The sequence below is a fragment of the Hetaerina americana genome, unplaced genomic scaffold (assembly GCF_022747635.1).
Source record: "Hetaerina americana unplaced genomic scaffold, ioHetAmer1.1.p SCAF_1, whole genome shotgun sequence".
NCBI lineage: Eukaryota > Metazoa > Arthropoda > Insecta > Odonata > Calopterygidae > Hetaerina > Hetaerina americana.
The window spans coordinates 86,831,160-86,856,192 of record NW_027286069.1 but is presented as its reverse complement, the minus strand read 5'-3'; the positions used below and the strand labels follow the sequence as shown (position 1 = coordinate 86,856,192).

The 25,033-nt window shown below is 36.6% G+C and overlaps 1 protein-coding gene across 1 annotated transcript in view; it reads right to left on the bottom strand.

Annotated features, from left to right (window-relative positions):
- Positions 1-7,386: 7,386 nt before the first annotated feature.
- Positions 7,387-25,033, bottom strand: part of LOC139690520 (mitoguardin-like) — a 35,322-nt gene continuing 17,675 nt past the window's right edge. Inside the window, exons 4-9 of the mRNA XM_071588020.1 lie at positions 18,317-18,429; positions 16,607-16,775; positions 15,488-15,652; positions 14,846-15,007; positions 12,957-13,127; positions 7,387-10,360 (exon numbers count right to left, since the gene is read on the bottom strand). Of these exons, the coding sequence (XP_071444121.1) occupies positions 10,121-10,360; positions 12,957-13,127; positions 14,846-15,007; positions 15,488-15,652; positions 16,607-16,775; positions 18,317-18,429 (1,020 nt within the window). The 3' untranslated portion in view covers positions 7,387-10,120. The remainder of the gene's footprint in view (positions 10,361-12,956; positions 13,128-14,845; positions 15,008-15,487; positions 15,653-16,606; positions 16,776-18,316; positions 18,430-25,033) is intronic.

Below are 25,033 nucleotides of genomic sequence, written 5' to 3'. Positions count from 1 at the left end.
CATCCATTTTACCTTTTTAATTCTTCTTCACATTCACAAATCAAAATCCTCCAGTTCATAAGAGTTTTCACTAATCATTTCTAAATATCCATATCCCCAATATACCTCCATTCTTTCCCACTCCCTCCTCTTTGTAAACATTTCTTCATCCATCATAATTCTTCTTCTCCTTAAAACCCTACTTCTTTGACCAACTTGGTCTAATACACTTCCAAGATAGGTAAATTGTTTCACTGGCTCTAGTTTTTGTTCACTAATTATGACACTTAACTTGGTCTTACCCTTTCTTTAAAACCTTTTAAGTTTACAAAATTCTCAACTCCTACCCTAAATTGATTTTCAAATATGCTCAGCAATAATTATATTCCTTTGGCAGACCAGCTAACTAAAGCTTAATTATCAGAAAATCAGTTTTCATTCCTACCTCCAGCTCCTTCCATGTCTCTATCATTTTCTCTACATGTAAGCATGAAAAACATGTGCAATGATCAGCATCCCTGTATTAACCCCCTACCTCTAACAATGTCATTTGGACTCTCCACACACACCCAAACATTCTGAGACATGTACAGGTTTTAAATAACCCCTTGAGCCCACTCCCATCTTCCGTATTACATTCATTAACTCTGCCTCAATCGCTATAACAAATGCTTTTGCAAAATCCACAAAACAAGTAATCTTGGATATATTCTACATTTATTTCTATCAGTAACCTCATTGATGCAAATATGTGGATGATACAGATGAAAATCTTAGGGAGATGGACAGTAAATGAGTTTTCCAAATATATTTTGAATGCAAAATAATTTTTTCAGGGAGGATAAAAGCAGGACTAAATCAGTCCTGCATTTGAAAACTGTTCCTGTCCACTATTTTGTAAATTTATTTAAAAATTTTGCAGTTTTATTTTAAGACCAAAATTTGTGGTCGAATTTATTTTGAAAATACTAATCCTACAGGTCCATCCAAAGTACTCAACCTTGCATTCTTAAAAAGTATACTGGGTCTTCTGTGCATTTTGGCTGGGTAAAAAGTGCTCTGAGTGGAACATTAGTAATAAGTGCTTTTTAATGGATTCAACAGTATTCTTATAATCCACATGTCAATTAAATTGTGCTGTGATTTATCAGTGCAATAGAAGAACAGAAATAACCACAAAAATCTACTTTTTAAATGTCCTAATAACATTATTAAAGTTAATAAACAGTTGAGTACTCGATTGGAAAAACAATATGCCTAATAAAAGCTTTTGCCATTAGAGACAATGTATAGGCTACAGCATCCTAGCACAAAAGAAACGAAATCACCATCAACAGTTCCAAATTGATGCATACTGAATCCTGTCTTGTTTGATAGTAGTAGTTTAACCCTTGAATAACAATTTTTGTACACATTAAATTAATATTGTGGTCCCCTATGATGTCTAATACACTGGTACCAATCTTGATTAATGCAGTAGATACAAATATTGAGGGCCATGAAAGTAAGCAGTATCAAATCTTAAGACAGTTTTTGTTAAAGGAAAGTAAGGGTCAATGTGCTCAAATAATTACAAAGTCTAAGATTGTAAGAAAAATATACACAGATAAAATAGTTTAGGAGACATCTTTTACTGGTTGTATTTTTATAATTGGTCAATTTGTTAATGCCCCATAAATATTCAAAGATGTTTCTTTAATGAGAACATACTTACAATTCTTGATCCTTTATCTTCTATCACATGGCTATATTGAACTCCATTTTTCGCTGCTCTTACTATTCTCCTCTGTGGAGGTCTCGGATCTCTTTAGCTCGTCTTTTAGTCATAAATGTACATCCAAATGAAAGATTTATCACATTAGTGAGGACACTAGGTGTTTAATCTTTCGGGAAATGGCAATAATGCATTCGAAACGTTTTCACTCAAAGTACACTGAAATTTTCAACCGATCTATCCTTTATTGATATTGTTCATACCAAAAAACAGCGCTTCACGTTGATCCACATTTGAACACACACTCATAGAGATTTTAAATTCCCACTTTACACTCTTTACTTAAGTCAGCACATTGGTTTCCAATTCTTATTTTAAATTCTTCAATTTAAAATAAATTGAATTACCATAAAATCTATTTCCGGTGTTTGACCGATTTTACAGGGCAGCGATTAGTCAACTTTTTGACGTTAGTTAACTTTTCTATAGTATAATGTCTTCACTAATAAACATTTTCGCGTCACAAACGATAAAAAATGTCAGTAAATATCTATAAGGGCTTTGTACACACGAGGACACAAAATTTTCCAATTGCAACTTGTAGTTAAACACATCAAAGTTATTACATTACTGTTGTCAAATGTACACCACACGAAATCCCCGCCAGGTACTCTAAATGAACTGCAGGTTCTTCAATTGTTAACAAGAAATACGATTCTATTTTGTCATAACCATGGCGCTCATTCCGTCGTTACGGCGCCTCATTTAGAATTAAGAGAAATGCTTCCATTGAATTTCCGAGGTGAATATTAACAATATAATTAGCAGCATAAGTTTAAAAAATAGACGATACGAAGTAAAAGATTTGAGTGGTTATTTGATTTGTCATGGAAAATGAGTCTTCATATAACATATACATCTACCAAAATGTGCGATTGTGTTCGCACGATAGGTATTTTCCTATATTGACTTAAGATTTCTCTGGCTCTGTTGTCGTGAGAAGAAAGTAAAAATGTTAACTGTTATTATTTCTCAAGAATGTGATACGCACTGTAAACGATAATCCAAATTTTAAGAGTGTTATTTACACAGGGGTGTGGTAATCTAGAGGTAGTGCGTTGGACCACTGAATGGACGGCCAAGTTCAGTACCCGCGCATGCCTCTCTGGACATTCACAGCTCCACTCAAGCTGTGTGAGTTTTCGGTAACCAAATCTAGTCTTCCACCCTGAAGTACCTTGTGCCCATCATCGCCATCCAATGACCAACCAACTATCTCTACGTTGATTGCAGTGTTTATGGTTTTAACGGTTATATACGCACTCCTGCAAATGGGCTCAGTTACTGTTACACGTTAAATTGAAAATGGGTAATAATAATAATTTTTTGAAATAATCTAGTTTAAGGTAGGTTTTGGGTGGGCATAACTAACTAATATTTCTCTTGTCCCTCCTGTGTAAAACAAAACTCAACACCCTACTCTACAACAACCCCTCTTCATCTCAATGTACTTCATACCTCCCTTCATTCTTCCTCCAACATCCCTTTCCTATTCCTGCCCCTTGCTTGTTTTCCTAACATTCTCCCTTCCCCTCTATCACAGTCCTCAACATCCCATTGCTAATTAATATGCTTTGCATTCGTTTGTTCTGGTTCCTTAAGATTTTTCCCAACAATCCTTTCCCACACACCCAGCACTTCCGCATTTGTTTTCCTTTCTGTCACCTTCACTTTCTCCATTCTTCTCCATACCCACATTTCAAAAGCCTCCAATCTACACGTAATATCCTGCTTCAAAGACCATGCTTCCCCAGTGTACATAACTGTGCTCCATATTAAAATTTTAACAGGCCTTTTCTTAGCCTCCTTACTCATGTCCCTGCCATCAATTCTCTCCTCCTTGTAAAAGCTTCTTCACCTGTTTTATTTTTAAGCTTAGCCTTACTCTATTTCAAAAAGTGCATGACTTTTATTTTATTTATATTGATTCTCATTCCATATCTATCGCACTGAATATCCAATTCACTCAGCAATGCTTGAAATCCCTTGGCTGACTGGCAAACAAGAGCTTGGTCATTGGCAAACCTAACTGATTTTACAAATTCCCCGCCGACTTTCATTCCTACCTTCAGTTCTTCCCATGCCTCTTTAATCATATCTTCCACATATATGTTGAACAGCACCAGTGATAACGGACAACCCTGCCTTACACCTCTTCCTAACACTGCCCATTCGGACTCTCCTTTCCCCTCTCGCACCTGAGCAGTCTGAGAAACATGCAGGTTCCAGATTAGCCTCCTGTTCTTCCTCTCTTTTCCTATTTTCTGTAACATATAATTAGTTTTTCCCCATGCATTCCATCAAATACCTTTTCAAAATCTACAAAATAGGCTAATACGTCCTGATTGTATTATATATTTTCTCTTAATGCCTTCATTACTGCAATGGCATCACATGTGCCTCTCCCCTTCCTGAACCCAAGCTGATCATTCCCTAAGTAATCATTTGCTCTGCTATATATCCTCTCGATGATGATCCTGAGAACCACTTTAGCTGCATGGGATATCAAACTGATTGTCCTCTAGTTCTCACATGAAAAAGCCTTTACCTTATTCAGAATAGGAACTGACACTGATCTCACAAAGTCTTCTGGCCAGATTCCTTCCTCATAGAAGCTACGAATAAGCCCATAAAAACCCTTCCTCCCGCATTTCCTAAACCTAAGTAGTTCCATGGGAATGCTGTCTACCACCACAGCCTTATTTGATTTCATCTCCCTTAATGCCCTTTCTATCTCACCATCAAATATGCCAGGTCCTAAGCTATATTCATCTATATCATAGTCTCTATGTCTAACCTTGCTTGTCTAAGTTCTTTACCGTACAGTTTTTCTATAAATTCCTTCCATTTCTCGTGGATCTTTCCTGGTTCAACTAGTATTTTCCCCAACTTATCTCTAAATTACAACACAGATTTTCCCTTCTTACTTCCCAATAAAGTTTGAACCTTATTGTATAGCCCTCCGATTTCACCCTTCCTCTGTAAACTTTCCATATCCTTGCTCTGCATCTTCCAGGGTGCATGTTTTGCTCTATTTGTTACTTGTCTTAATCCATTATTTAACTCTTTCACCCCTTCTACCTAACTCTGTATTAACATTCTTCCATTTCCTTCTCTTATCTATCTTTCTAATCAGTCATCTCAAACTAGATTAATATACAATTTCAAAAAATCAAATTATTTTTGCTAGCATTTTACTGGTTATGGTACTTCAAGATTTTGTAGAAAATTGGTATGGAAACTTTTAATTAATTTTTGAGCTCTAAAAGCAGGTCAGTGCTATGCCAGCACTGATTTTGAATATACTGTGAAATTAAAACAAAAAGGATTGATCACAAGAGCCTAGGAGGTAATAATTACCAGTAATTAAGATACTTTAAATCCATTACCTGCTCCTCATCACTTCTAATCACTCATAACAGGACTGTTGCTTACAGCACGTACTACTATTCATAGCAATTGATTTCCCATTAAGATTGGATTACCTCTGCACAGGATCATGCAGTCAGACTTAATCAGAATGAATTTCTTCGCAGCTTTCTTTTGTAGCCAACCACCATGGCTGAATTTCTCCCAAGAAATTAAAACAAGTAAAAATATAATCTTAAGTTAAACCAAAATTTAAGGTTTCTTTCATCATGCTGAAACATTTCAGAAGTACAACCAGTGTCAAGTATTAATCTAGTATATCTAAATTCCTACAGTGTGTGCTAAAATTGATAATTACTTTAGATTCTTTGGATAGATCTGACATATTAAATCCAGATTCAAAATAACTTGCTGAAAATTGACCTCCCAAAAAGTTTAGTTACTCTTCCTCTAACTCTAGGAATCAAACTTCACCTTTTGAATGGTGTGTAACATATCAGCATAGATACCATAGACAAGTTTGTTTTGGACCAATGAGTTTAATTTATAATTTTCTCTGATTCCTACATTCAACATATTTCCAGTAACTGATTCCGTCACAGATCTTTAATTGTAGATACATAACTACAGCATTCTCCTCAAAGGCTAAATAACAGGTTTGATATCATCACCAATAAGGTTATTTAACTTAAAATAACTTGCCCACACCATAGAACAATGAATTATGGTAGTCAAGTATGCTCATCATTTTATACAAAATGATCATGCACAATTACAAAACATTCAACTTCAAAGTTGTGCTCTTACCTTAGATATGAACATTAGTCTGTTTCATACACTTACCATGTATACAAAACCATTCTTCACATCAAAGTTCTAATGACCATTTTCTTAAAACCCTTAATGAACATCCCCCTTATTGTAAAAGCTTCTTTGCCTAGCATAATTCTCCTTCTTATGTTCCTACTACTTTGGCCATCTTGTTCCAAAATACTTTCAAGCTAACTAATTGCTCCACCCGCTCTTTTTTTTGCTCTCCTATTTTGATGTTTAACTTAATCTTCCTCTTTCTTGAAAACCTCAAAAACCTTTGTTTTGTCTACATTGCTTCTCACCCCATATTGATCACATTAGTTTTCTAATGCATACTCGACATTGCATGTAACCCCTTGGCTTGGTTATTCACAACCCCAAATAAATGTATGAATTCTACACTGACTTTCCATTCTATCTTCGGTTATTCCTATGCTTCATTTACCATATCCTCCAGGCATACATTTAAAAGCATGGGCGATAATGGATACCTTTCTCTTACCACTCTTCCTAACAATGCCCATCTCAACTCTCCATTTGCCACTTGCACCTCAGCAGTCAGAGATATTACAGGTTATGAATAAGTCACCTATCCTTCCAATCAACTCCTATTTCCAGCGATACGTTCATTTATTCTACCCAATTCACTCCATCGAATGTCTTCTGGAAATCTGCTAAACAAATGAATACTTCCTGATAGTGTTCTCTTAGAGACCTCATTAATACTCTGGCATCACACGGACCTCTCACCTTGCTTATCCTAAACTTACCATCCCATAAGCAATCATTAGCCATATTGTCCGTCCTCTTGTTGATTATCCTGAGGACTACTTTGGCTGCATGCAAAATCAAAATTATTTTTCTCTAGTCCTCACATATTTCTACCTTTCTCTTTTTTGCGATGAAATCCAAAAATTATTATTATAAATGGCCGTTTTGAAAACTCGGCCATCACAAAACATTTACGATACTTCCCACCCTATTACACTCGAAGATTTATCCCTAATTAGGCACACCAAAATTTTAAAACTCGATGCCACTAGGAGCTTGCATGCACACATACACAGAGACCAATTATTGAACAATGAACTAGGAATCATCCCTTCTTTGACTTGGTTCCTTTGTTTAAAAGTCCACAGGCTACACAGTAAAATAGAAAACACATCTCTCCCTTACTTCCCCTCCCCTCTCCTAGTCTTCCCATTCCCTCTCAAAGAAACAAGTCCCCCACTCCTCACCCACCTATTCCCAGTTGAACATATTCACCTGACCATGGCCACTTTGCTACTGTTGTCTTCCCCGTCATCAAATTTTCACTCCCGCTGACAGTCGCCTATTGGACCAAAATATCAGTGAAGAGTTCTTAAAAAGCAACACTGGCTATAGGATTGACATCTAACAAAAAAGTAAAGAAAGGGGTTTTAGACATTTTAATATTTATTTAACAAAATTATTGTTACTACATACCTCTGGACAAGTTAATTACTTGTTCTATTAACATTGTGTATATATTCACATATTCATACCATGATTTACAAGTAGCAATAATACCTTGCACCTCTGGAAGTCAAAATTATATTAAAATTAATATTATTCTGAACCCTTAAAAAACAAGGAATGCTTTTAACTACAGAAAACTTGTTTTTATTTCCATTGGAAATACAACATTGTGTCCTTAAATTCTTTCTGAAAGTTCATATGATGAGAGTACATTTTTTTCAAATCTAATAATACTAGCTTCTTTCACGGTTGTGAATATTTTCTCATTAAATGATAAATGATGTTGTTGGCCAGAATTACTGCACATTCCATTTAAATCAAGGCTAAGCACAAAATTATTTAAATGGTTATTGCAGAGATAAAAACAATCATCTAGCCCAACCAAAACATCAGGCATAGTCATGATTTACCAATTCATTCATTAAAATTAAGAAATTCCAGAAACACAAAAATGCCTATGGTCCCTAACTATGTTTAAAACAACTTTCATTAATTTCATTTCCTTGGGAAGCTATTGGAATACTCTTACCTGCATTACTCAATTCCAAATCAAATCAAGGTTATTACATTTTTAAAATCATAAATATTTATATATAAAATAGTTTCTATAACAAGATGAATACCATCACCATCAGTCATCTAACCCCCTCAGGTTCTGCACATAATTGTCAACGTATCAATGCATGATCTTGAGTGACAACTCTTGAGTTGCCACATAACACCATAACAAGTTATCCATAATTAATTGTAGACGAGATAGCTGGAAAATTCATCACGCAAGCTAAATGAAATTGGCAGAGAAAGGGTTCTTTCCTATAGCTCATTAAAATAGCTCAATTTTTTATAACAAAAATAAATACCTTCAATTGTTCAAAACGAGCCATAAACTGGCCATTTTAATCAAGTTTCTTGTGCAATCCAATGTGGACTTCTCCATTAGCCTACTTTTATGTAAACTCCTAAATTTTCTAGCTGTTCAATGGGTATATTACATACAATTCACCTAATATTCAATCGCATGCAGACATTGTGCTCAAAGTTGACCTCTTGAGTGGAGAAATGTATTGAAATTCATCAAATTAACCAATTTGCTATTGCTTTTAACCACAACATATTTATTCCAGAGGAACATTTCCAGTAAATATATCTGCATTATAAATTGGGATCTATGACTCCCATAAACCCTATGTATTATGCCATCATTTTGGAGTACAGACTATCTTCCATTTTCCTCACATTCAAAGTGTCCACACTAAGTATAGACATGACTAACACCAATTCAAGTTTCCTCAAGGGTTAAATATAATTGCATTTTTTGTCACAATTTAGCACAAATCAATTCTAATTTTTTTCCTTTTATGAAAATTTGCCTTGATCAGAACAATGTGGGCAATGAAAGAGTATCCAATGACTAAGTAAAAGCATCAAATAATAACCTGAGAAGAGCCAATTAAACTGGTACCTTTAGGAGTGTGCTACAAACAAACTTATTTGAAGTGGCAAAGAACCAGGTTACTTGGCCTCAACAAAAATGAATTACTGAACCATTTTAAGACTAGAAAACTTAATTATCTCAATATCTACTGGCCATTTGCACCTATACCTCTAGTCAGTCATCGTGGACATCATAGGACATGAAGATCACTGATAAATGTAAAAAAGTGTTTTCTCACTGAAACCTCCCAGGTTTAAGTCTAATGCTTAAAAATCAGCTCTTGATGGAGTCATTTGTGGGTAAGGGAAAACTTTTAAGTTTGTAAAAATTGAACAATTTAAGAAATTTCCTAATTCAAACAATGACACAAATATTTGGAATGATCTACACATCTACATCACCACCTATCCCTACTGCAAATGACACAGCTTTGCATGTATATTAATTTTGATTGCTACAAAGGCTTCCAGCAGTTAATGCTTCTGCAATGATCCATATTGCTGGATGGTAGTTTCACCAGCATTATTTTGATTTTCAGGCTTCAACTATTTTGTCAGATATTGAATGGTGTGCTATATTAATGTATACTTATAAATGGGTCGCTCTCAAGTTACAGGCACTCTGACCAATAGATGATGAGAGTAACTCTGAACTGAGAAGTGGGCCAAAATTTCTGTAACATTACTTCAGACCTAAGAATACTATCAGCAAAATTCATACCATTTAACAATATTAATCAAAGCAGGAGCAATCTGAAAACCATTGAGCCATTAACATTTTCCTCTTGGTGATTTTCGGAATAAGTAGGTGATTAGAAGTAAGAAATCCTCATGAAATGAACTAGATTACAATGTATTAGTTGTGATGGGCAAAGTTTTTCTTTCCCTTGCCTATTCATTGCACTAACCAATAATTAGCATCTGAGAAAAAATTGCAATTGTAAATACTGAAAATTTATAATATGATAAAAATTCATAAATCAACAATGATGTACAAGTTAAGAGTGATAAAAGTTCTTATTAAATGAAGATCTTGATATTCTCCACTCCTTGCTGCACAGTAGCAATTTCATTGTTTATATATTTATAAGCAGTGTTCTTTTCCATTGTAATCATCAATGTTGGCAGTCCACCAAGCACCTGGCTCAATCTGACAGTATTGTCTTGAGGCTTTGACATAAAAATAACATCTACACAAAGATCAACAACTGCCAATTTACCATGAAATGGAGGGAATAAAAAAAAAATTCCTCAAATTTTTCCGTCTGAGATTCCTATGCTAGATTGGCTGGCCAAGTCAGCGAGTAATTGTGGAGATGCAGTCAGGGTAGTATCAATGACGGTAGGCTCAACTGGTGCCGACAATCTCTCCATTATGCCATCAGCCCTTGATCTTGCATGCCCCATCACATCTAGTGCAAGCTCTTCTACTGAAGTATACCGTGTTTGCTGAAAGTTGAATATATCTTGCAGGAATCCCATCACTTGGTCCTGAAACAAAACAAAAAACCTCTATAATTAATTTAAGTGGACACCAATTTTGATTTTGCGGGATACTTTTACACTTGAGGTAATTGCATATAGTCATCAGGGGAGAGGACTTCTTGGAGTAACAAGTTCCGCATACTCCAAAAAAAAATAATAGCAATATTTAATTTCATACGCATGCATTTCTTTAGGTATGTAAAAGGCACGTGTTGTGCAATTTTAAATAGGCATCTGTTAGAAAACAATTTCAAAGAAAACCACTCATTTTTGAGCATCCCTCGAAATGTCGACACTGGAGAAAATGTTAAGTTAAAATAAATTTGTTGATATTAGCTATTATTCCAATAGGTCAGAGGTAATCCACTGATTAGGCTCCTTTTGGTTAGTGCCTAACTATCGTTACAACTCATAATGTGTCTCAGTATTTCCTCCCTGCCTAAAACCTTTTGCCATTTATTAACCCCCACTGCGATCTTCCAATATTTATTCTCAACCAACCTTCATTATGCCTTCACAGCCAGTTTGTTTCCTTCCTCTGCTCTACTATTCTGGCTTTTACCCTCCGATTATGACAATCGTGTGGGTCGTGGTAGTCCAGGGGGTAGAGCGTTGGACTACTGACCGGAGGGTCCTTTGTTCGATTCCCGGCCTAGGCACTCTGGGCACCTGCAGCTCCAACCAAACTATGTGATATTTTGAGTACCAAGCTTTCCTGGGAAACCATAACCGGCATAGGGAAAGGAACTGGCCCCCCTATTGATGTGTGAATTTCACACCCCGTTGGGCTTAGTATTAGGTGAACTCTACCATCACCTACCAAACCGACCTTCGGGTTGATTACTGTGTTTATGGTCTATTTTTATTATAGCAATCAGCATCCGGCTATCTATTCTGCATGTACCCTCTCAATATGTTCTGCCTATCATGGATTACACCAGGCACGTTCTCTTTGTCCTTCTGACATATGAGCTCATAATTAGTCAGCCACTCTCAACCACAACCATTCATCTGAAAATATTAAGTAATTCAAATTTCTTCAAAATTTTATGCAGCTTGCATCATACCATGCCAATCAATGTCTAATTTCCTATTCTGTTAAAAAAAATGTGTTCACAAGAGGGGATTCTAAATTATTTTAAGAAAGTAAATGAAAGGGCATGTAGGAAGTATAGATTCAATATGTGCTATATTGCCCATTTATTAGATAAAAAGTGTAATGCTTAATTAACATTTTGGGGAGAAAATATATAAAATATATATTAGATATAATTATTAGAACTGCAGGAGTGGGAGAATATTTTAACATTGAACTTCAATGCCTTTCAAATTAAAATGCCTCTCTTCTTCTTTACCCTGACCAACTGGACTATGTCCTGCCCTCAATCGCAATCAGTATTATAAAAAGACAAAGAATATACGCAACACCAATTTTTAATGAAAATCTGAAATCAATAAAAATGTCCTCTTTCAAAACTTGACTCATCCTCTCCAATAGGAACGGAGATTTCTCCAAAATTGGAGGTAATGCATTGATTTGATTGTACAGATTACAATCCAGAACATACAAAATTGTGTAAATTCAATCAAAGTTGATTCAGGATAAGTGCATATGAGGTTTCACTGTCATTAGATAGTTGCATTTTAACTTAACCTTCTGATGCATTGATTTAAATTGAGAGCAGGTGCAACCTTACCACTGCTGACCATCTACATTTCTTTCTCAGTTGTTCATTTACTGACAAGATGAGTGGTCTGGAGTATGCATTACTCCATGTCTATTCTAGATCCATATCCTTTGTACCAAAATGGTTTGGTAGAGAGACAATAAGAATGCATAAATAGAATGGAGAAAAATTAAACTCACTTGTTGCCCCAGTGGACATGTCTTTTAATTGGAAACCAAACAGTCAAGCCTGCTAGGGATGCCTAAGCTTTGAATTAAATGTACATACCAGGAAGTGGAATCATAAAGTACCTAATGAAGTACCATGAGTACCTAATATGTTTAATTAGAACAAAACAGACATCAGGTTACTCCACCCAATCATACTCTACAGTTTTTTTTGTTCTTTTTTCTGCCATAAATTAGCAGCTGCAAACTATAATAATTATATATATATAATTAAATTATTATATATATATATATACATACATATATACATATATATATATATATATATATATATATATACACATACATATATACACACACACACACATACATATTGCATGTGACTTGAAATTCCAACCTAATAATTTTTCTTAAATAAGGTATACACAGTTAGGATTTATCTCCATTCTTGGAGAAAATACATTTAATCTTTGTTAAAATTCCAAATTTCAGTTTACCTTAGAAAACTCAAATAAGTATACCCAATCTGTGGGAGCTATAGCATCCATATCTCTAATTTCATAAGTCAAAAAAAATCATGAAATCCTGTCTTCCCAAACACAAATACTAATTTCTTCCCTCCATTTTTAAAACCATAACTTCTTGCACTATTTATCTGTGCATACTTATTTGAAAATAAATGTGACAACTTCCTTATTAAGTTAAAATATAAAATCAACATTAATTATGGCATAGACCAATATCCACCTTAAAAAACTGACAAATACTTCGCAGCTCTTCATCTGTACCAAGGAAGCCCCAAGCCATCAGAGGAGAGATATGTTCAGATATAGCATAAAAGTGAGCCATGAAACCATTGGGTTGGTTCAACCGATGACGCTTTGCTTTTAGTAAAGACCAAACTGCTGTAGCCAATGCCTGCAAGAAAACATGAAAATAAAAAATTTTAATGATGCAAAATGATTGATGGGCCTTAAAAATATATAATCAAATGTACACTAAATCACTCTTTAATAAATTTTTCAACCAAATATATGTTGACAACAGACATCTTAACTTCCATATCCTTAAGTCAGGTGAAAACAACACACAAATGGGCACAATATTTTTGAATTTCAAAAAAGCCTTAAAAAAACTCCTCCGCAATAAACTGATACACAAGCTTAAACACTATGGCATCAATGGTAAAGTGATTAATTGGATTAGAGACTTCCTGTCATACAGCAAACAAATACAGGTCATGAATGGTTTGTGCTAAACAGAGGTAGATGTAACTTTGGGCATCCCTCAGAGAAGAGTAATAGGTCAGCTACCATTCTTCACATATATAATAATGACTTAAGCTCACATGTTATTAGCAACCTTAAGATTATTTGCAGACAGCACAAGGGTATACATTGAATTAACGACAACAGTAGGTTGCTCTCTATTGATTTAGACAAAATATTTGATCAGTCCAAGGAATGGGGATTAGAGCTGGACATAACATAAATACACAAATGCAGTTTTGAAATTAGCAAAAGAAGTGATAAGCAGATTGTAAAAATGGAGGACTCCGTATTAACAACAGCAGAGGAAGTTAAATATTTGAGGTTAGTCCTCACACCATGACCTTCATGGGGTGAGTATTTCAGTGCAGAGAATATGGAGATGCACCGAAACCTACTCTGCTTCATTGAACAGGTAGTGAGGGAAACATATTGTGAAAGGGTGTACCATATTCCATCCTACCACAAATCGGGATGTTGTTTATTTTTAGTTCAGTTTTGTCTTTAGTGCCCATTTTTTCCTTCACTTTCATATTTTAGGTATAATTCTTTTTTCAATGATATGTGGTGACTTGGTTCTTTTGGTGACTGTTTCTGTATTTTGCAAGTCAAATCAATTCAAATTTTTTTCAGGCCATTCTATCATTTTTTCCACATAACACTGTCAAATCCAAATCTTGAATGCTAAGCATACAACCTGGTTAACATTCATAATATTTTCCATAAATTCCAAAGGAAGAATAGCCTTATTCCACATTTCCTTTTGAATCATAATTGGTTTTTAAACAGGTCTCCTTCAGTCTTTCCTTCTAGTCTTAACCTAGTCATTCATTTTATTTAGTGTGATAACCAATAGACTCTTCTAAAAGCTCTCTAGCAAATCCTCAACTTTCTTGCCTCTGTTAAAGGGTAGAATAGGATTCATTTAACTTTACATAAACAAAACTTTAGGTTTTCTACATTTTATTTTGCTGCTTCAGATACCCCTTTTCTCTTTTTTCTTCCCTGGCATCCCCTTCCTTTCGTTTCTACCCAGAAATTGGATTGGGGGACTGCAAATATAACCACTGGAATATTTTACAGGGAGAAATGAATGCCCTTACATCATATTGCAAATGTGAGGCTCTATCTTCCTGAGGGAAAGTGATGGGACAGTTTCCTGACAAGTTTCTATCTGGCATATGAATTACACGGGGGACCAAAAGTAGTCCATGAATCACGAAAATTTTATTAAACCATTATAAATACGATGCAGTATAATACATAGTTCCTAGGATACTTTTAGGAAGTTAAAAGTATTTACAAATGATGAATATTGAAATAAAATTAAGTTTCTTCAAAAGTTCTAAACCTAAGTAAATGACTCACTGTCTCCTTGAATCCACTAGAAAGCCAACGATTTTGAACCACTGCTGTAACAGAAGATGGAGGATCATCTAGGTCTTCAAAGGCATCCAAAAGAATGTAATCGAGGACAACATCAAAGAAAGTCATGGCTTTAACTCCCCGAGTAGCTAACTCCTCCTCCACCTAAAGAAATATTTAAGCAATTAATATTTATTCGAAACGGATACATAACTTGCACGCACAATACTAGCCATTTAACAATAGGGGCAATTTACATGTATTAAAAGAGAAATTAAATATTAATAGCACAGCTGAATATCACAGAGAATAATGCTTTAACTTTGGGGTAGCAGACAAATTTACTCCTTTTATGTCATTTTTTATCAAAAGAGAAAGGTATCAATCATTATTGACAGCTTTTACACAGGATCAGTCTTAGTAGATTTTAAAAAGCTACTTATTTCCAAAGTTAAAGTGAATCCATATTGCCTCCACACCTTTAGGTCTTACCATTCAAACAAAATTGTGCATATAAGTCTAAAATGTATGGATGTACTATTATTAAAGCTAAATAATTTTAATGATTAAACAAAAGCTATTATGTATGAACTTCATTTAAAAGACCTATATTTATCATCATAAACCAGAATGGCGTGTCCTTACATCAGCCCACGTAGTTGTGTTTGAATACTGCTGTGATGAAGTTCTATCTTCAACATCTTTTGAATCTGCTGAATTGCGAAAATTGGCCCGAGGTCCATCCCTTCCCCCTAAGGATTGAAGGAAACTCAGCATGTCCTCATATGCAATAAGGAAGTCCTTGGGATCCTGTGTATGAAAAAAATATTCTATACTGTTCCATGCACAATTTCTAGAAATTTTAACATTCATTAATCTGGCTATCCTATAAGAAACAGCCCTATTCCAGCTTAATTATTGATGATTCGTTCATCCATTGAAAAGGTGATGACATAATCCATTTATTGCAAAACCAATTCATGATTTTATGAGTGTGCAATTCCATTTTACTCCTTAAATGAAATAGAGCAAGAAAAACTATTTTGGCGACCTATAATTTAAACTATTTTTTGCTGTTTTTTTGCATTACCTCTCAAATTCCTGAATGCATTTTTAAGTGCTTATTCTTTTCCTCTCTATCCCTCACAAATAATTCGCCTACATATACACCACTTCCAAATCACATTTGCATCAAATCAAACACACACACACATCAGCATTTCTCAAACTCAGTTGATCTGTGATCCTCTTGTTCTATCTAAGTAAGACTTATCAAATAGTCCTCCTTTTTCGCCAACAGATTTGATTTCAGAACTGATTTGCCTTCCTCCCTTTCTGATTCACAAAGAGGGTAACAATGAAATTTGAATTCCATTAATTGCATTTATTTTCATATTTTCATAATATCTATCCCTGCAATTGAAATTAACTACAAATGCTTCAAATATCAACAAATTCACATTATTTTCAACATAATATTCCATTTGAACTACAGAAATGGGAGATAGGTACTAACTTCAAAAAACTGCTGAATGTTATGCAATAAGTCTTTAGTATTAGTATTACATTATTTGAGGAGAAGTGGAAAAGAGCATATAAGGATTAAGAGTTGAAGCAGGGTTGTGAGCAATTGACGGCTCTTTTTTGCATTAAAAATTCTAGTAATTATTTTACAAAAAAATTAAACATAGATAATCCAAACTCATTATTTGGAAATTTTTCTTGGAAAGTATAACCATTAAAAGGCTCTTGGAAAGAAATTACCTTGTCAGCAAACAGCAAAAGATCTGTAAGTATCTGCTGACCTGTGTCAGCAAACCAGACCCATGTTGATGATTGCCGAAACAAATACTGAAATCCTAGACGGATGCAGTAAAGTTTCCCAAGGTATTCAACATTTGTAACACAGTTTACAGCTTCTGTACGTAGGCACCTGGAAAGACACAGAAAATAATGATAATATTATTATAACACATTGTCATTACATGATAACTGTAAGAGAATACACAAATAAGCGATTCATGCTCAACCCTTAACAACTGCATAAAAAGGCTCAAAGACATCCTATTGCAATTACGATTATCACATACACATTGTGATCGCTGCACCTTCACTGCATTAAATTTGTCAAATTGTAAGCATTTGGTAGCGCTATGAATGAGCAAAGGATGCATAATTTTGATGGAGAGAGATTCAAAGGACAACTAGGAAAACTGCCAACGTCACAGAATGAATTACTTGATTTGCAGTGAAAAGCAAATATTGTGGCAAGCCTCTTTCATCGCAACTTATGTTTGGGCACCATTTAAAAAAAATACTTTCTGGCTTATTTAAAAAGGAACCACCACCAATGATTCAAATGGCAGCCAATCATATGCCACAGGTAATCCTCTGTCAATCACTAAAATCTACAACTTATCATCTGGCACTAATCCTGCAGCTCTCTTACCTTCAGCAACACAGCTGCTACAAGTGATTAAATCCTGACAAGTCTTCTCAATTGAGCTTGTAAAAATCTTCACCATTTACAGTTTACCTACTTGACTTATTGTAACACATATTAATTTAATTATGGATTCAATCTAAGCTTTTAGGTGTGACAGAATCACTCAATTATGTTGGGCATCCATCAACATATTCAGCATGATAATTCAAAATTACTTCTCTAAGTACTACTTAATTAATTAAATAATTATTAAATAAAAGCTGAAATTTACAGTGCTAACCATCACATTTATGAATTCATCATCATCATGGCCAATTCAAATGGTCGAATCCCTATAGTACACATTTTGAGCCACATCTCAAAGATCCTTGAGCCAACTTTTGAGTCAAGTCTCTGAATTTAAGTTATCGTTCATCAAAATAGAAGTCTTAAATTAAGATTCAAAACCCTTCATGACCCAAAGTAAGCACACACAAAATTGGTACCAATATGGTAACAGCGGAACTTATGAAATCAATTTTTTCTTAACTGAGATATGGGATCCACTTTATTTTGAATCCAGTGCAATGACAAAATCAGCTGTTCTTTGAAGGAAATTATGCTCCAAAGTGACCCAAATTAGGTTTACATTAAAAGTTTTATTCAAGGCAAAGCTATCGACTTGGTAATGAATTCTTAGATCCCTAAAAGCTTGGAGTTAGCATTCAATCATAAAGAGCCCAAGAACACTATAAAAACTTGTATAGGGTGAATCAATATTCATTTTCGCTGACTAGTCGATAGTTTGGGAAAACTTGGGAGTTGTAGCTGACTTGCATGAGCTAAAAATAAAGCAAAGCGATATAAGTAAATACTCTCAAATTTATCTATTCCTATGATTTAATTTTCTCATGGCAACAGTAAACTTTACCACAAGAAGACTTGACATGAGCTTGATAAGCTGTCTCTAAAGAAAGTAAAAATTATTATTGCGGTATATTTTTATGTCAGATCGTAGATTGACATATCACATTTTTATTTACTCTTACCTGTATGGAATTCCTCCATTTTCTAGCTGTTTCAAGGCAGTTTGATACAAAGGGAAGTTATCGTAATCTGTGAACACCTCAGCAAAAGCCTCGAACTCTCTCAGATCAGCAACCTATATTCAAGAATGTGAAATTTTAGGGGAAGATTGACACATTAAGTAAAAAACTCACTGCTAATTCACGCACACTAGGGTCCTATATTACACACACACAAGGACAAAAGTGAGTTAAAAAAACATGCTCGTTATGAGACAAATTATTAGGGTAGCTGGTAGCCCATGAAGTAAACAACATTACTGGCACCCCTTAACGGTTCCTCAACTGCCAAGAATTTGAGTATAACCACATTTATGTCTAAACAAACCACATTGTCACAAAAAACCGGAAAGAAACACCTCGAAAGATGGATGTTAATGAGAATGCAATGTTAATGCCTTGAGCGCAAACAGGAAAGAAAATAAATACGCTGTGCTCGTCTCCGTTTCCTTCTCGACTCATTGTTTCAAACACACGTGGAATCATTTGCGTTTCGCGCAAGTTATGTGTTTCGGACCTTTTACACACAACACACTTGGCCGGTACAATCCACGGGGCCAGAGTCCCAGCCTCCGCACAAACCCGCCTCACACTTAACCCTCCTGATGGCAAATACATCTCGTACGTCCCCGTTTCTTTTCTACAACATGCATTCGCCAAACCCAAAATCAAATGGGACCACGTACCCCAAGGCTTATTCCGCGACGGTCCGGGCTTGCCATTCAACTCTTATCCCAGCGCACCATCTCACACAAAACCAGCCCCAACTGGGAGGGGGATACTAGAGGACCGGGAAGGCGTTTGAAGGAACGTGCTGCGGAAGTCCAAAGAACGATAGGAAAGAAGTGCGACCGTTGTCTGGGAGACAGACGCATCCCCAACAATCAATCGCCTTTTGAGGTTAGTTACGCGTTCTGTTGAAGTGGGTGGAACTCTCGAGGTTGGTGCTGTTAATAATCCATGGGCGCACAAATTCTCACGGCACAAAACTGATGGAAGGGATTGTGAGGAAAGAGGGGCGAGGTGTCTTACCTGGGCCCATGGCACCCCGCTCAGGTTTTGGGCGATGATCGGAGGCGACGACATCCGTCTTAATCCCTCACTCTGGCGGCCGTGGGAAGGGTTTTATTATTATTTTTTTTAAGGATGAGATTTCCAGGATGGTCGCTGCCGGAATGTGAGGGACGTCACCGATCCTCCCGGGGGTCGCCGTGATTCGAATATGACGAAAAGATGATGTTTTCACGAGTGGGCCGCCAGGGAATGTACGAGGCGGCGGAAGGCCACCATGAGCCCAAGTTTGGGACGTCGAAAGGGCACGGGAGAGGAACGGAAATAAGACTTCTGGGGTCCACGATTGACTAGACGACGGGCCGTCCCGGCGACGATCGCATTCCGACCTCCGAAGGCAAACACTAAACTGTTTGCCCCGAGCGATTTCCCTCTGTACGAGAAAATGTACGCTGAGTGAGGATTATCGGCCGGACAACTATTTCGAAGTTTCCTCAGCGGCGGTACACATCACCGCATCATTGCGCCGCGATTTGCCCTCATTCCCACAGTGGATTTCGATGTCTCGCGGCTAGAACTGATTCCACATAAATGACCATGCTCTCCAATACGGATCGCGAGTCCCTCTGAGCCACTCGGAGAAATTTGGCTTGATAAAGGAATGTTCTTCGTTTCGATAGGACGCATCGCTGTCGAGTGACCGGATATCTCTCCACTCGAAAGAAAGTGGCGGTCAAGTGGGTAAATATTTCTTTACAGTTTTATCGTTGGTCAAATCACACACCCGAGCGAAGAGTCAACACTTATCCCTGACTGCGACAACAACAAAAAAAAAGAAAGAAAAAAAAATCGCTAATGTGCTGTGATAAAGAATTTTTGTATTCTAGGCAATATATTCATTCCGGTAAATTTTGATAGATCAAAAAAACTAAAAAAAACACGTAACAAAAGAGATCTCATGAACAGACTTAAAAAGAGGCTTAGAAGACTACGACGCCGCGAAGTAAAAATTCCCTTCGTCTTACACCGCTTGATTCTTCAGCTCGACATACTTCCTGCTTCCACACATTTCGTCACAAAATATTTTTAGTTTCATTCCTCTTCTAATTCATTCATTCCGACCTAATGTCTTCTTTCCTATTATGGCTTTCAATATCACCTTGCCTCTTAAAACCTCATCCATTCACTGTTTCAACCCCCTACGTATTTTCTCTGACAATTTCCACTTTTTTCCTGCCATACCAAACATTTTTCTACCTCTCCGCCATCATTATTTTTTCTATCCTTCCCTACATCCACGCAACATAAAACATCATTCTATTCCGTTTAACTTCTTTCTTAAAAGAACAAGTATTGGAATCATACAGTGCTCGCTCAAAATCTAAGTCTAACTATCTAACCCTTCCTTTGCCCTATCATCAATGCCCTCATAATTTTCATTTAAATGACTACACTAAGTCCATACTCCTCCAAAATACTTAATAAATACGTCAGCTCTTCCACCTGCTCAGATTTTGGACCTCTTACTTGATATTACGTATTAATGGCTCAGCATTGATTTCCACTCATACTTTTCATCACGCCAAAATCTGGTGTGATTGCGACACTGTTCAATTGAAATGGGATGGTAATATCAAAAGAAACAAGTGGAAATAGACTCAAAGCGATTTTTACCCAACGTTCGTACTTCCACCAATTGACTGCTACATCTCTTGGGATCTTACTAGATGTTTAACTACGAAATAAATAATAATTGGCCTAAAATACGAGGGAATCGAAATGTGATGTAAGTTTCAGAGTTAGTGATGCAATGAGATGAATTACCATTGATTGTTATGGCTCAATTAGAATTTTCCGATGGACCATGGAGTGTTTATAAACCTTTTCATTTAAGTGGTTTAATTGAGTGGTTTCATCTTGATGAATTCGAGCGTCCCCTCGAATTCATCAAGATGAAAACGAGCCCTAATGTCCCATTTAATTGCAAGTAATATAATGCTTATCTATCTCGCGGACGCTTTTGGTAGCCAACGCATCCCCCGGATTCCGATGTGCCGTAAAGCTTGTTACCTTGCTCCTCTGGAGCCCAACCACCAGGAAGAACTCGAAACGGAGGAGGCTTTGACAGACGTGTTATTTGGCAGATTAATTCGGTCCGACAATCCTTAAATCCAATATTAGCTAGCAATCGAAGTTCGTTGACAGAAATCGTGTCCTTAAAACGGTACTTTGCATTTGATGATATAAATGACCCATCCAATTTTCGGCTGCATACCGAAATAATCGCATACGATTTGGTCATTGACTAATCGTCTTTAGTAATTAATTGCCTGAGTTGCCCATTAAGGGACAATTTGTGACTGTTACGAGAAAGATATAATATTGCATGTCCCAGTGTAGTAACGCCCCCGACTGCCAACCCCGATATCGCGAGTTCGATTCCAGCTTAGGTGGGTTTCCTCCATCTAGGGTTTGTATGTTTGTAATTGTCTTAATTGTGATTTACATGTTAAAAATCCGATTTAAAAGGACAAAATGGCTTTTTCAAATTAGTACAAAATAAATAGATATTAAACCAAAGCAGATATAAATGATTATCTACGTTCAACAACCTATTTTTGAAAGGTTTTTACAATCTTGCTTTTCTCCAGGGAAAGAAATCACAGGAAGGTTGACCAGTAGTTTAGAATAAAATTTACTGGCGTCCCTATAACATATTTCCGAATCACATTCCGGATCTAAAGAAATAAAAATAAACCACAAGTCGTCATCACAACTGAGAATTTAATGGACGCGAAAAAAAAAGCAATTTGGTTAAAGGCTGTTGTAATTAATTCAGTGCACACCAATGCGGCTTACTAACCGTAAAATGCGTGATTAGTAAAGCCTAGATGCAAACATAGAGATTATAAATAACTCATACAAAGTGCAACTGCACTGGAAATAAGATTTAAATGGCAGTCGTCACAAAACCATTTCAAGCCACAGATGGACAGTTCTGGGTTTTAAGGCATAATACATGTTAGGTTAAAATTTGGGAAGAACAAATGCGATATATTTCTAAAATTAATGTTTGGAGGAGCACCCTTATGGCTGAATATTTCCCCACAGTAGAGTAAAAAAAATCAAATGTCCTTCGATGGCAGGTTGTTGGGTGAAATGTCTCAATGTAAGTAGAAAAAGAGTGCAAGGATTAACGTACAAATTGCACATACAAATTTGTATGTCAGCCTTTTATATACCTATATATACATATATATATATATATATATATATATATATATATATATATATATATATATATATATATATATATATATATATATATATATTTACATGTATATATATACATATATATACCTATATATACATATATATATATATACCTATATATGCATATATATATATATACACACACGAGGGTCATCCGGAAAGTAGTACCCGTTCGTGCCGCATGAAGTGCTGACGACGCGAGTAGCCGCTGGACGAGGTCAGATAGCTTCAGTGGCTTGTCTGCCTTCTCTGAGCCAAGTTGCGTGACGCTAGCATTGCCTGTGTTGTTTCTGTGATTGTTTACAATGTTTAAAAAAATTGAGAACGCCGCCAGTTGTGAAGTGAGGGCAGTGATTAAATTCCTCAATGCAAGAAACGTTCGCCCATGTGATATTCATCGCCAATTAAAGGAGGTGTATGGAGACAATGTAATGGACGAGTCGTCTGTTCGGCGGTGGTGTCGCAACTTCAACATGGGGAGGGGGAACACACACGACGATGAGCGTTCGGAGAGACCGTCTGTCATTACAGACCAACTGGTGAGCTCAGTTGACGAATTCGTGAGGAACGATCGGCGCGTCACAATTGATGACATCTGTGAGCATTTTCCCAATGTTTCTCGAACAATTGTTCATGAAATTGTTAAACACCATCTGCATTATGCAAAAATTTGTGCAAGATGGGTCCCTCGCGTATCTCAATGAGCTGGCGGCGAAGGACTATGCAGCAGGAATACAGAAACTTGTCACACGTTATGACAAATGCCTTAATTTGCTTGGAGATTATGTTGAGAAGTAGTTTAAAGTATCCTCTTTCAAATAAAATTTTTTATGTTTGTTAATATTTACTTTTGTGTCTTTATTTCACGAACGGGTACTACTTTCCGGATGACCCTCGTATGTATATATATATACGAGGGTCATCCGGAAAGTAGTACCCGTTCGTGCCGCATGAAGTGCTGACGACGCGAGTAGCCGCTGGACGAGGTCAGATAGCTTCAGTGGCTTGTCTGCCTTCTCTGAGCCAAGTTGCGTGACGCTAGCATTGCCTGTGTTGTTTCTGTGATTGTTTACAATGTTTAAAAAAATTGAGAACGCCGCCAGTTGTGAAGTGAGGGCAGTGATTAAATTCCTCAATGCAAGAAACGTTCGCCCATGTGATATTCATCGCCAATTAAAGGAGGTGTATGGAGACAATGTAATGGACGAGTCGTCTGTTCGGCGGTGGTGTCGCAACTTCAACATGGGGAGGGGGAACACACACGACGATGAGCGTTCGGGGAGACCGTCTGTCATTACAGACCAACTGGTGAGCTCAGTTGACGAATTCGTGAGGAACGATCGGCGCGTCACAATTGATGACATCTGTGAGCATTTTCCCAATGTTTCTCGAACAATTGTTCATGAAATTGTTAAACACCATCTGCATTATGCAAAAATTTGTGCAAGATGGGTCCCTCGCGTATCTCAATGAGCTGGCGGCGAAGGACTATGCAGCAGGAATACAGAAACTTGTCACACGTTATGACAAATGCCTTAATTTGCTTGGAGATTATGTTGAGAAGTAGTTTAAAGTATCCTCTTTCAAATAAAATTTTTTATGTTTGTTAATATTTACTTTTGTGTCTTTATTTCACGAACGGGTACTACTTTCCGGATGACCCTCGTACATACACCTTCTACATATAGTATTTGTTTAATTTTTTTAGTTGTGTAAATGAAGAATTTTACTTTCAAATGCTGTAGCCAGGACGATGACTTGGTGAAGATGATTAGATATTGTTTTCCTACTTAACTGTGTTTGCCCTTTCCTTGTTGCTTCAAAAAAGGGTAGTATTAGTATTTAGGGGAGGCGACCGACAGCTGAGGTCGTTTGCGCCGTAGGGGATGGACGGGAAAGGATGTAGGGTGGAGAGAAACCCAGCGTCGGCATTAGCCTACTCTTTCCGAAAGGCGCCAAGGGGTCAACAGCTTAACGTCCCATCCGACGGACAGCGTACTCACTCAAAGTGCCCTCCACAAAGCACCTCAAGTAGGGATCGAGATAACACTGAAAAATATTCAACACCACCGGGATTTTAACCCGGGCCCTTTGGGTGGGAAGCCCCCGCCCCCGCATCATCTCGATCCCCAGAAAAAAAGGTGACATGTTGATTCACAGGAAGGTTGGAGGGGCAAAGGTTTTATAGAGCATAAAATTCATAAAAGATCTACAGGTATCATCTATAAATCTTTAACGTAGTTAATCCTTGATTGTGAAATGTGAAACCTATACAATGCCAACACCTTTTGCTGCACCTTCAACTGCCTGCCAAACAAAAAGTTCACTTCAGTTCTACGGAAACCACCTTAACAATCGGATTGAAAAATGGATTTGAAAATTACAGCGCACCTGGTT